Source organism: Pseudorasbora parva, chromosome 16, assembly GCF_024679245.1.
Source record: "Pseudorasbora parva isolate DD20220531a chromosome 16, ASM2467924v1, whole genome shotgun sequence".
NCBI classification, from domain to species: domain Eukaryota; kingdom Metazoa; phylum Chordata; class Actinopteri; order Cypriniformes; family Gobionidae; genus Pseudorasbora; species Pseudorasbora parva.
The window spans coordinates 4,756,752-4,771,213 of record NC_090187.1 but is presented as its reverse complement, the minus strand read 5'-3'; the positions used below and the strand labels follow the sequence as shown (position 1 = coordinate 4,771,213).

Here is a 14,462-nt window from a genome sequence, read left to right as displayed (position 1 = left end):
AGACCATTTAGTGCAAACATTTACAAATGAACGAAGAGCCTGATTCTATCAAATATTTACTCACCTACTCGTAAAGCCCTCAAATAAAACAAGTTTCAAGTTTCTAGAAAAGAAAACTTCTTTGCTTAACCTGCAAAGAACCACTGAGGAAGGTGTACATAGTATTTCTCTCACCGTATCTCTCTCAGGTTAGGATTTCTGTTCTTGTTATGTGAGGAAATTGAGAACAGCGGCCATACTGTAACGCACTGGCTTCAGCTGTGCTGTAGATTGTGAGCAGAAGGCAGGGAGAGAGAAAGAGAGTGAGGGGACAGAGTTATGTAAATGGCAGAACCGCTGTGGCTGTGAGTAATCTGAGGCTAATTCTGGACATGGCTGGGAGACACCATGATGGAGGGATCTGCACTCCTCCGCTGCTCTATCCCTTCAGCAATGAGAGAGCCTGTGGCTGATGTCCTCATCCAGAGTCACACACTTCACCTAGACTGACCCTCCTTAGCTCACAACACTCACAGCCCTTCATACACAGATCAATGGATGCATACAAAGAGACCAAGCAAGGCTGAATTCTGCTCCCTGTATATAATACTTTATTTGAGTACTCTGTCTTGATCCATGCTTTAGTAAAATTAAGCAAAAGAAAGGGACAAATGTTTACTTTTCATGAGCGGTCATGTATTTGCAAACTTGCAGTAGAAATCTCTTAAGTGAGAATGAGAAGTTTAAAGCTTACAGGCTTCCGTACATCAACCGCCCACAGCATTTGCAACGGTTTGATTCTCTTAAGTCTGCATTCGATGCATCCTCGAAACCAAGAACACATCCGGCTGCTTCCATGCATCCTCTGTAAGTGAGTGCTTAAAGGAGTAGTTCATTTCAAAAGGAAAATATCCTGATACTTTACCAGTGGCATTAGATAAAGTCTCCACCACAATACTTTCACCAAGATTGCGGAGAGGGGCACGGTCAGAAGACGCGTAAAAATCTCCCGCGGCCGCCTCGTTCCCAACACTAACACACCTGCTAACTTTGCGATGAACACACCGACCCCGGGAAACATTATTCCCATCACTGACATTGGGCAAAGGAACATTTACATTGGGCAAAGAATCCACCGTTAGTGCTTAGAGAGACGTTAGGGTTAGTTTCACTATCAGAATCACTATCATCTGATATTTCCCTTCAGAATCAGGGTCTGCGAATAGAAGACCCAACACTTCATTGGGGGTAAGCTTTATTGATGCCATTAGAAAATAATAATAGTAATAATAATCTAATGCAAATACTCGCTGACGTTGACAAAGCTCTGGTAAAACGGCTCACCCGCACACCAGCTCCGCTTTTGTTTGCACTGATTCAATGCGCTCATGCTCGTAGATTTTGTATAAAATCATTATGTTTTTATGAGACGGGGATGAAGTACGACAGGTCTGCCATCTAGTGGAGGGGAGGTTGAATAAAATTTGACACCCTATTTGACACAAAATCGGCTGTTTCATTCAGTGCCGTATCTTGTCGTGTAAACTCGACCGTGGTGCCTAGAGGGTTAAAAGTACAATCAGTTTTTTTTTTTTTTTTGCTTCTTTTTTTTTAATGATTGCTAGAAAAGACCCTATTCCTCTACTGGGATCATGCAGTGCCTCAAAAGCCCTTCCTTTGAAACTGCATTGATTTGGACCTTCAAAAATTTGGTTGCAATGGAACTCAATGGTAAGGAGAAAAATCCTGGAATGTTTTCCTTAAAAAAACATATGTTCTTTTCAGCTGACTAAAGAAAGACATGAACATCTCGGATGAGATGGGGGTGAGTAAAATATCAGGACATTTTGATATGAACTGACCCTTTAAGAACACATATTGAGAAACTTTACACCATGAAATCGACATTTAAAAAAAAAGGAATATTGCCTTATTTATTATAAATTATTTATCCATGCACATCAACATTTTTTTAATTCATGTCTCTCGTAATCTTTAATCAAAGCAAACCACAACCATCCATTATATTTCCCAATAGACAAAATCAAAATGTTTCTTGTTCTAGAAGCCATTTTACTCAAAAGGCTAATGAATTTCATTACTGTCTAGGTGAAACAATCGCGATATTACAGATATGCTTCATAATGTTTCTTTTTCTATAGACCTACACTATTATATGTACAAAAAGAAGCCAAAAATGACGAGGTCAGCACCATTTAAAAAACAATGGGAGACACAAGAGAGCTGTCATTTGCAGAGAGCCATGCTCAGTTAAATCTTGTATTGACATGACACAATGGGTTAAAGCCACACTTTTACACAGCTCCTATTGTGGTAGGTTATACAGGCTTTTCTAAACCCACAGGCAGCCAATGCCATGAAACAAAAGAGATGGGCTGTGCCTCTTGCCACTGGTTAAACCGTCATGTGGTGGTGGTCAGACAACAGTCTTGACCACTCAGAACAGAGCGACACATCAGGACAGAAGATTTGACCTCCAAGTGAAGAACACAACAACAAGCCAATAAGCTGCATTGCATCTCAGGATATAGCTTTGAGCGATCATCATGAGTGGTGTCTTTTCAAGAGCGTGTCAACAGTCCACAAAGAGCATCTAATGTGTGTAACGTAACGCTTGCTTCTTAAACGTCTCGCTGGCTTTGATGTTGTGCTGTACTTGACGCATCACAGTCTTCCCAACCACCCTAAGAACATTTTGTTAACGTTCACATTAGGTTATGAAAACAGTATATTGAAATGTCTCTTTTTTATGTTTTGAGATATTGGTTAAAAGGAACATTCCATTAAATCATTTTGCAAATATTATGGTAATGTTACTTTTGAACGTTTTTTGAAAATTCAGAAACATTTGACGACCATCAAACTAAACCTTTTCTGAACAAAAAAACACTTAATGAACAATTAATAAATAAAGCTTTAGTGCTGATGCTTTGAAAACATTTTTAAAGACCTGATAATGAACATTCTATTAACATTACTTGAAGAACGTTTGTTCATAACTTTAAGAAAACATTGCCAAAACATTCTGAGAACGTTCCCTGTTATCTGGGTTATCACCGTGAAAGGCAATCCATGTGAAAGAGCTTTTAGAGTGACTATAAGTTTCAAAGACTTCAGTTGAAGTCCTACTTAACGCCTCAGGCATGTTCTTTAAATCTTCAGAATCTTCTTAATGCATCTTTATATTCACATTCAAAGCATACGGTGTCACGTAGCACTTCTCTACAGGAGTTCATGTAGAAAAACTGCAGTAAGAAAACATTGTTTGGAAACTATTTTAGAAGTGCAGTTGTCATAAATGAAAAGATTTAAACGTTTTCAGCATAGATGCAGAAAACACAGCATCAGCACAACTGTATTGATATAACTGCTTAAAACATCTCTGCTGACAGATTCATTACACGATCTAATCTGTGTTTGGCCTTCACTTACCTTCTGTTCCTGAGCGATTATGGATTCTTATCTCTTATCCCACAACTACAGGTCAGATGTCTGGCCTTCGATATATGTCTTATTTGGAGGTCAGATACAAAATCAAGAGAAAGCGAAAACGGCAAAAGCCCCAGACAGCCCGGTTTGAGCACGGCAGTCTGTTTGTTCCCAGGCATTGTGATCGGAGCTGTTTGTCCAATAAAAAAGGCAAACAATGACATTCCGTAGCTTGCAACTGTATTCAGGGCTCAACTTCACAAAAGTACAGCGGGGCTCCGAGATATCTCACCTCCAACAAAACAGCCGTCGCACTGAGGTTTGCAGAGATATGTGAATGACGATTACCTTATCTAACACACACACACACACACACACACACACACACACACACACACACACACACACACACACACACACACACACACATCTGGTACCGGGTAATCAAGATGTGGGTCTTGATTCTTATCTACACTTGTCTGCTCCGCTGTCAGCCCTGTGAGGAAATCAGCAGTGTTAGTCAGTTTAAGGTGCTTGTTAAGTCTGGAATACACTACACAACATTTGACCAGTTTTTTTTGCCCCAAATTGCAGTTCACTAGTTGCCAAAAGTCAGTCAGTCTCCCTACTTTGATTCATGATTGTCACAGACTCAGACCTGCAGATTTTCTACCTCCAGACTATATAGCTACGTTAAGATGGACACGTTTTGCTTGAATCTGAATGAATTTATTCTGATTGATTATCCGACGGTGGTGTTTAAATGAACTCTTAATAAAGTGATCTGGTTGATGTGTAGGTTTATGTCACCAGCTCCTGATCGGATTTAATCTTTTGCCATGCACACACTGCACACATACAGTATATGCGTTTCCCACTGTTGTTGCATATTAACATATTAATTTAAGCAGACTTGATAATCATTTATTTCGGGTCTTTATTAGAAGACGACGAGCATATAAACCGTTTTGCCATGCTGCATATATATGTATCAAACAGTAAAAACGGCCATCCCCATCCCCGCACCCAAAACCTTGACTGTGGATGAGAGTCCGAAACAAGGACTGGTGGGACGTTAAGAGGAAAGAGAATTTTAGAATGAAAGGACACTCATTTATGACAGGAAGAACACTCTATGTGTCATATGTCGTTACGCTATTTCTACATCATTGCACATGAACAGTACTCTCCGGTTTCGGTTTTTAATCAGATCAAGTGTATATATGTCCTCCCGATCGGATTACCGAAGGAATAAACCACCCCTTAAAATCTGAATTCCATTTAATTTGATATGGCCCAATCATTCCAATTACATGTTATTTCTTTATTACGAGTGTGCTAAAAGCATCTTATGATCCCATCCAGTTGGAGGCGATCAAGCATGTTGGATATTTTAAGCTGATTTTAGAACACATATTATTTCATTTGTCATATGTCTCTTAGCATCGAGGCACGTTTCTGTCTGAGTTTGTTGAGTTCGGTACTCCTTAAAACTCTGTTAAACCGGGCTCTTTACCGTTTGTGAAATCTAGAAAAATAAAATGGGTAACCGGTCAGGTCAACTAGCGCAATATTTTTTTTGTTTTTTTTTTTGCCAGATTTCAACCAGCTATTCCTCCACCTCTTTTGTCCACCAGACCCGTACAGCTGACTGCTGTTTTGCGGTCTGCTTTTCAAAAGTTCAGTCACTTGTAACACTTTCGTTTAGGGTTCAATTCTCACTATTATCTACTTGCTTATTAGCATGTATATTACTAGGATATTGTCTGTTTATTATTACTTATAAGTCACAGATTAATGCCTTATTCTGCATGACCATATCCTACCTAATACCAACATTAACTAACTATTAATAAGCAGTTATTAGGAGTTTATTGAGGTAAAAGTTGTAGTTTATAGTGATAATTGGACCCTATTCTAAAGTGTGACCCATTCTCCTTGTAGATCTGTCTCTCACTGGCTATTGTGGAAGTATTGGCGTAATCATAATCATAATATCCTACATTAAAACCCTAAATATCAAATATGTTTGATAGTGTCAGGCGGCCTGATGTTTCCTGATCTGTGAATGCCTCACAATTTTAGGCCCTGCTAACATTACATAATGCAAGAGGAATCTTGAACTAACGATGCATTTATTATCACCTGATTATCATCATCAGCTTGGCTGTTAAATCCATTTTTATGCCGTTCATGCTTGTTAAAGCCGTTGAGTTGAACGTCAGTGGAAAGCATTATGTAATGATCACTCTTTGGGCCCTATCTTGCACCCAGCGCAATTGACTTTGTACACCGACGCATGTGTCATTCCTATTTTGCACCCGCGCAAAGCGCGCTTTTCCCTCCACAGAAGCACGTCGCTAAACTAGTGAATGAACTTGCGCTCCCTGGGCGGTTCAGCGCAAAAAAGGAGGCATGTTCCGGCGCAAACAATCCCTGGTGCTATTTTGCTGTTCCATTAAACAATTGCGCCACTGACCCGAAAAACCCTAGTCTAAAGTCAGTGGCGCGTTGCGCGTTGTTCATTATGCTATTTTAAGGGCGCATGCTTGACCATAATGTATAGCGTGCACGCGCATACAATTTGCTCATGAAATCTACACAGATGCAACAGTTATTTTTGCAAATCATAAATTGTTACACTAAACAAATATTAACACATGAGATGACGGAAATCAGTGTGGTGTGCCACGAAGATGTGAAAAAATTGTGGCTATTTCCTCCCACGCCTGTTTAACCGATGCTATTTTGGGTGGGTTTCTCCCATCCCCATACAACACAACTTCTCTGTCTTTCACTGCTCTTACAAGAACATCAGTCTCGTCGGCTGTGAACCGCTCCTGGCGTGCGCCTGGTAAATACGCCATAATAATAGCAATCCATAATGGAACTTGCGCAGCTGCTTTTAAAGGGAATGTTGGATGACGCTCTGATTGGTTTATTCATGTTACGCCCAAACCACACCTATGAATAACGAAGCTACTTCAGACCAACCCATTTTAGATTTGCGCCGGGCGCAAGAGCCATTTATCCAACCGGGAAAATAGCAACAGCGCCGAGACCCGCCCACAAAGTTACTTGGGCTTCGCGCTTTGACACTTGCGTTTCAGATCGTTAAAATAGGGCCCTTTGTCCCTGAGCTCTTTGGAGTTCTGATTGGCTGAGTACCTCCGCACAAATCAATTCATTTGTTAAAAGTGACCTTAATTATTTATGTTTGTGATATGTACAGACACAGGACACGCAGTGCACGTACCTGTCCTCACGGATGGAGGGAGTCAGGAAGCGGCTGGAATCGTCATCATGGCTGCTCTGCTGGCTGCTCTGCTGGCTACTCTGCTGACTGCTGGAAAAGAGTCATATTGATCAATGAGTGCGTTTACATGCACACCAGTAAGCTGATAACTCCAAAAAATCAGCTTATTGAAATAATCTGTTTCCCCCGTTTACATGCAAACCAGTAAACTGACAATGCAAGAAAACCGCGTTTACATGACTTTATTAATAAACCGGGTTATTTCCTATATTTTTGTATTAAAAAATGATAATGTCCGTATCTGACTCTGAGTTTTTCAAATATTATGTCAGTTGTGATTTTAAATAAAGCGTGCATCGTGTCAGCGGGAGATTTCGGCTCACATTATGTCTCATGGAGTTCCAGGTGCAGCGTTTTGACTGAACCTCTTCTACTTCTGCTGCATGAGATGAGAACACATCTTTACAATTTTCTGGGTCTTAAAAAGTCTGGGTTTGTGATATATGTCCTTATTTTATGCAAAACGCTAGCTCGCTCTGTCTGGATGCGTTTAAATCTGCTCTAAGTTTGCGTTAATGTCACCTATCACACATGCGCACTTCAGTAAGCCGACAGAAAGCAGGTTAATGCGTTTACATGCAGCACGAAATCAAGGTAAGAGGCAAAAAACTACCAGTCCCGACTGGTTTATGCTTACGCCATTTATGACTGTACTCCGATAAAAGAAAACGGGTTACCGCGTTTACATGACCATGTTCATTGTCGGCTTATTAGGCACAATCAGCTTAAGAACGTACATGTAAACGCACTCAATGTCAGTCAACCTGCCATAACAACATAACGTGTGACTAAACTACTGTCCTGGAATTTATGTTTGAAAGAAATCTCTTATACTCACCAAAGCTGAACTTATTTGACAAATTAATACAGTAAAAATAGTAAAATTGCGAAATGTTATTACAATTTAAAAGATGTGTTTTCAATTTTAATATATTTTTAAATGTAATTTATTTCTGTGATCAAAGATGGATTTTTAGTGTATTCAGAGTCACATGATCCTTCTGATATCATTATGATTTGATGCTCAAGAAACATTTATGATTATTATCAATGTTGGAAACAGTTGTGCTGCTTTTTTGGTTTCTTTGATGAATAAGAAGTAAAAAACTGCAGAAATCCTTAATAATTGATAGTAAATGTCTTTACTATCACTTTTGATCTATGTAATGTATCCTTGCTAAATAAAAGTAATATAATATAAATTCATACTTATTATCTTTATTTATAGATCTCCAAACTATTAAATAATCTAGAAAAACATTTCTAGAAACATGTCTTATTATCAGTGTTGCTGCCTAATTATTTTATTTATTTATTTATTTTTGGAAACCATTACATATTTTCAAGACTAAAATTTTAAATAAAAATGATTCAATATGTGCTAAAAAAAATAGCTATAGAGAGTTGACTGTTATTTTTTAAATAATGGTCACTTGCATGTGGCATTTTCTCAATAAAAAATGTATCCCTATGATTTCACCACAAGAGGGTGCAGTCACACTTAGACACTTAACAGCGCAACATCTCAGAAATAAGCCAGCGGTTTCATGTGGAGTTTATCATGTGCTGACTACTGAAAAACACTAGCAGTGCTGATTAAAGGCTTACTACGCTTTGGTAAGGCTTCCAAAACTACTAAAACACAAGAGTAAAGGGCATTACATTTCAATGTTTAAGCTATTTAGATTACATATTAGTCGTAATAGTTCATCCTCATTATCTGTGCTTTCTTTATTCACTACTAAACACAACAGCTCAGCTGTTCTTCAGTCATTCTTTGGCTACACTAATAGGGTTCCCACTGTAATATTGTTAAATAAAACAGGCCGCTTTACATAAGCCATTTGCATCAAATGTAATTAAATCAGTTTCATTTCACAGTCTGTGTTTCAGTTATCAGGTTTTAATGGGTTCTCTTTCAGAAATAACTAATGCATCCTTAGTAAATTCTTAAAGTGCCTCTATTGTGCTATTTTAAATGTTCCTAATTTAGTTTTAGAGTCTCATAGCTGATCCTGCTGTTTGGTCCAGTGGCCAATTTTAACTTGGATAAATGTACATTTAAAGGTAAAACTTAAATGTATAATATGTGGATTTTTGCAGCAGTAAATTCCCATTGGCCATGCTGGCTCTCCTCCATCAGCTCCAGGGATTTATTGTTGTGCGATACGCTCAGGTGCGTGCAGGTATTTGCCTGTGGTGGCTACGGGTTAAACACACCGGCAGGAGAGCTCATATCTGCAATTCAAACTATGCAGGCAAATCTCTCATTTATGGTCAGTTGTTCTGACATCATTTGACCTGTCTAGGCTCCTCTTGCTCGCTTCAAACTCTGCCGATTTAGCCGGAGTGTGAGTTTATTCACACATGCCTGAGGGTCCAGACTTCTCTCAGAATGCGCCCTTACGTATAACTTCCCTGCTAACTAGAGTGGATTGAAGCTCGACATGGCCTAGAACGCTCCTGAATCATTCATGACAGTTGCCTGTCTGACGCTTTGTGTGTGTTTTAACTGCTGCTGAAACAAAACCCCAGTGCTTTCAGGCGAACAGCCCAGACTGACGTCAGACTAGGAACCCGCTGCTTGCTCAACCGGTGGCCCACGAGCCAAATTCAGCCCCTCTGAAAATAAATAGTCTGATGATGATGGTCATTTACATACACTAAACTCATTTTTATATATATATATATATATATATTTATAATAATTTCAGTTCAACATGATTAGAAATTAACAATTAATAATTTAAAATAAGGGTTCGCATATGCAATGTAAGCGATGAAAAATAAAGCACAAACATTATTCTACACCCAAAGGAACATTAACACTAAATAATATTTTTATTTGTGCTTTCTTTTTGATTAATTTTAACATGCATTTTCATTTTTAATCCTATATTGGAGGTGTGACCTTGGTTAGTATTTTCAGCTGTAAATATTTTAACTCTTTCCCCTGCCATCATTTTTTTTTTTTTTTACGTTGTAATTTTCACAACATTTTCACGTCCCCAAAATATTTTGTTGCATGAATATCTGCGCATCAAAATAAAGAACAGAACCTCTGCTTTTAAACAGCTTAATGCATTTTGACTGTGCATTACCAACATTTGAATGTGGGTAAATTTCATAAAACAACATTGAAAATCGCATTTTTGTCACACATCCAGATGGGATTCAGAATGATGATCAAACACAGATGGAGTAGATGGAGTCCATCAACACCCTCGAAGCTTCACAGTCCTAGAGCTCGTCCTGGGTCAACATTTCATTCAGTAACATAAGGCAATTTTGATTTGTATGCTGTTTAATGTGGATGGTCGTGTTATTTTACATATAAACCTGCTTACATATGTTATTGCTTGTTTCTGCTTGTTTTTCTCATGTGTTTTGATCTTGAGATTCAGTTCTCTTTCAGAAGATGTGTCATAGCGCCCTTACACTATAATTTTCTTTAATGGCGGGGAAAGAGTTTTGTAAATTTGCATGCTTTGTACGTTTGAGGAAGGTTGACCGAAACATTGCTAACCTAATACAAATTTGTAAGGATGCAAGTTTGAGTAGTGTGCAGGATTTATACACTCTTTCAAGTTTAGATTTTTTATCCGAAACACATACAAATGCTTTTGGTGCTTGAGGGACTATATGCTAACACCCACATCGCTCTGCAGGGAACATGTGCTTTAATTGTCAATCATTCTGTTTTTAAAAAGTGTCACTAATTACAACTTCATCATGTCATTCTTCAAAAAAGAAAGATTGACAATGAAAACTGGCTAGAATGGAATGATGAGTCGAGTATTATCATGTCATAAGCATGTTGCCAAACTAGCCATAATAAAATTGTAAAATGAAAAGCTCTTGAATCAAGTGGTCAGCACTCAGCGCTATTGGGTTGGAGTTTCCACCAATCGCTCCATTAGTCAAAGGTTCGCCTACTCACCTGTCAGTCAACCACAGTGCAAAAACAAGAGCACAACCGCAGTGAAATAACTGTTATAATGAACAATGAGCTTTCCTGTTGAAGAAAGCTATCTCTCTATCCAGCTTCTCCATCAATGCGGATCGGTGTAGTTACTGCAAACCTGGCAACACAGATTTAAGCTCTTTTCTTAAACACAAAGCCCGTGTTTAAAGACTTGCCTAAGTGAGTCTGCAATCACCTAAAACAAGAGATCTAGTACAAACAAGCTCGTCCAATCATTTGTAGATATAAAGGAGTTATAAGTATTATTAAGTATGAATTTATATTTAATAGTTTGGAGTTATATTCAGCAAGGATACATTACATAGATCAAAAGTGATAGTAAATACATTTAGAAAGTTATCATTCAGCTTTGATCACAGGACTATAACAGTAGAAAAAAAACTTTGCAAAGAATAATTTGTAATACTATTTTTACTGCACTTAGTAAATAAATATGCTGAGCATATTTTTTCTTTCAAAAACATGATCCCGAACTTCACACATACGCCATCATCCAATCAACTGACCGATAAATAAGTCCAAGCAGTTTAGGGCTTCCCCCAAAGACTTTAACCTTCCATCATGAGAGCATCTTTACAACTACTGTACTTCTCTCCAGCTGAGAAAAAAGAACTCTAATAAATCTGAAATATTAACAACATCGACAGAGTCTCTCAGCTGGAAGGTGCACACAAAGTTCCCCATGTCTTAAAATAGCATCAGAAGCTCTTATCAGAGCAAGGCAGACTGTGAAAGGTCTGGATACCTCTCAGCCGCACGAGAAAACCCTACGAGACGAGACTTCGCGCACACAAGCCCAGATAAGAGACCTTACTGAGCCCAGACTCTCAGATACAATATCTACACAAAATGAGGAAAGCCAGTGAGCTACGAGAAGGAACACCTTAACTACTGCACTGATATTGGCTGTAATCTAATTTGAGAGTGGATTCTCTCTATCAGAGACCACAAATAATAAATGCGTTGCACAATCTTTTTGCATGCTCCATGAGCAAAATGATCTAAACATCAAACCTCAGACACTGACCAACGGAATCTCAGGACACTTCAAAAATCCAAAATTCAGCTTTCATTCCCACCTTTCTCGATGGACAATAATTGCAGTCTTATTTGGTTTCACGGCAGCTTCTGAGTTTCTTTAAGTACTGCTGAGACTTGACAGAGGAAAGAAATTGTTTAACTATTAATCTGCCTTCTGTGTTCAACATTAAGCTACATAACAAATTCACCACATTCTCTGTCTTGAAAAGTAAAGGAATCTTGACACATGGCGCTTCTGATTTAGATATTTTGGGACTTTGGGAATTGCTTATGGTTTTTACATTTTCAGCTTTCTTTAGTGTGTAATGTTATTTGAGTGTGTAAAAGATCTGACACGAAGAAGCACAAAGTAGTTCCAAAGGGAGTTATTCTCCACATCAGCAAGCACTAGGGTTGTAAAAAATATAGATTTTTTGATATTTGGCCAAAATTGCCCCCTATACCCTCATTACCTATTGAATAAGGCGGATGGTCTAAAAGGGTTGTACCTAGTCTCTTAATGAGTCATGGGTGTGTTTTGGGCGTAACGTTCAATAAACCTGTCAGTGTCTCATCTCCCATTCCCTTTAAAAGCCAGTTGCGCTCACACATTTACGCGGTGGAATTTGTGAGTGGAAAGACTGAACAGTTCTCCAGAGAGGAGGTTGTTAATCCTTCTCCTTTTATTTTTTTTATATTTAAAAATGTTTGTGTGCTGCTGCGCAACCCTGTGTGTTTAATAAGCAAAATGTACACACATTGTGGACCCGCCTATAACCACATATAACTAACGTGCTCTTTAAATAAATTGACCTTAAATCGATGGTCAATGGCGCAGTCGTTTTCAGTTCCTCGATATAGCAACGCTCCAACAATGCGCCTGAACACACCTCATTTCCAGATCAGCACGCCCATGGGTGCACAGATGGGTGCAAATGCATCTGCGTGGAATAGGACATGAAAATTATAACTGCGTCATAGGGCTGTGCGATATTGAAGAAAAATACAATATGCATTATCTTGTTAAATAATGCGATGTTCGATTTGCGATACGATATTGCAATTAGTGTGTAAAATCAATTTAAACTATATTTTTAAAAAAATATTTAAAAATGGAGAATCAAACCATTTGTGTTTCATATTCTTTCTGGAAAAGAAAGCATCGATACAACTTCTGAAAGTGACCAGCAGTGTCGTTCACTTTTCAGTGTGTCAGACAGTGTGAGACTGCAAGTTATTGTTTTTTGCAGATTATTGCATTTAATAACTATTTTTAACATCAGGCAAATCCCATAAGTAACAGTTGTATGCCCAGTCTATTCTCTGCTATGCGTCGACCTAAAATGGACACTTTTCACAATGTAGAAGTAGCCTATTAAATCATTTAGATATTGCATGCCGTTGCAATATGCATATTGCGATATATATTTGCGATATTTCGATAATTTTGATATATTGCACAGACTTACTGCGTCGGGTGGAAACTATCCAAAAAACATTTGTGTCGGGCTTGGCACTGTATTGCGCCAGCCAGGTGTATGGTCTGGCCCAGAGTGTTACTGAGAGACTGGAGAGAAAGGAGCTGCAACAATGTCAGATATGTGAAAAATAATGTTTTATGCAAATTCAAGCATGAAAACCTATTCCAGTAGACCCCCCCCAAAAAAAAACAAAAAAAAAAAAACAATTCAAGACAAGACAAAAATGGGCATAATAGGTCTTCTTAAATTGTTATGGCTAAAAATTCAGAGGAAATCTGCAGATGCGTTTATAAAATCTGTCATTGACGGAGCATCAAACTTAGCAGACTGTGCAAAATACATGCAGATCTTCACTGTGAAACCTGGTGAGAGAAATGACGCATGCAATACCAAAATAAAATGAGGTTGTATGTTCAAATGCATGAGAGCAGATTTAATACACAGAAGAATTAAACACTAATGCTGATCATAAGAAATATGAGTAATACCACATTTGCTAAAACATCAACAGCCCACCATATGGACAGAGCAACAACTGACATAAACAGGACAGACCTGTTATTTGAACTGTGATGTGTGTAACATTTTGTTGGAAGAGTGTGATTTTCTCATATAATTTCAAGGCCAAATTTGGTGTTTTGCTGCACAGTAATTCAACGATGAAGTGTGATTCTGTGCATTTGCATGACATTTTATCTGAAGAGGCCTGCGGTGCATTTAAGGGACACATTTTAGCACCCATCAAATCAGTCTTAAAACCTCCTATATGATTTGATTTTGCTTTATTTATAATTGAGAGAAGATATTAAAATGAGCATGTATTACATAACTGTACAGCTGTGCACCTGTCATTCAGTCCCTTTCTAATCACATGTCCTGCCTCTTAAAATTGAATAAAACAGTGATGATACATCAGAAGTACCATATCAAAGACCTTATTCTGTTAAATAACTAAGACTAAAGAATCATAAAATCATCTTACGGTTGTTGTAACGATGGGAGGGTGCTGACAAAAGCCACAAAGTTATCTATATTTACTGTATCCTTTATACAAGTGAACCCTTTATATATGCAAAAATAGTTAGCAGGTGATGCCTGTTTAAAAAAAAAGTGCTTACATTTTAAAATTAAAATACATTTAATAAAAAAATAAAATAATGTAATGAACAAAAACAGTAAGTTGGCTAATATAAGAATGGTTTTATTGATGTAGTTTGCTCCTGACTCTATG

At 38.1% G+C, this 14,462-nt stretch overlaps 1 protein-coding gene across 20 annotated transcripts in view; it reads right to left on the bottom strand.

Moving 5' to 3' along the window:
• gramd1bb (GRAM domain containing 1Bb) overlaps positions 1-14,462 on the bottom strand; it is a 214,759-nt gene that overhangs the window by 88,365 nt on the left and 111,932 nt on the right. For 11 of the 20 annotated variants that reach the window (XM_067420124.1, XM_067420123.1, XM_067420111.1 and 8 more), the window contains 2 exons: positions 6,686-6,775; positions 3,901-3,925 (listed from right to left, as the gene is read on the bottom strand). In XM_067420124.1, coding sequence (XP_067276225.1) covers positions 3,901-3,925; positions 6,686-6,775 — 115 coding nt within the window. The remainder of the gene's footprint in view (positions 1-3,900; positions 3,926-6,685; positions 6,776-14,462) is intronic. The other 9 variants (XM_067420126.1, XM_067420118.1, XM_067420120.1 and 6 more) reach the window with 2 other exon arrangements.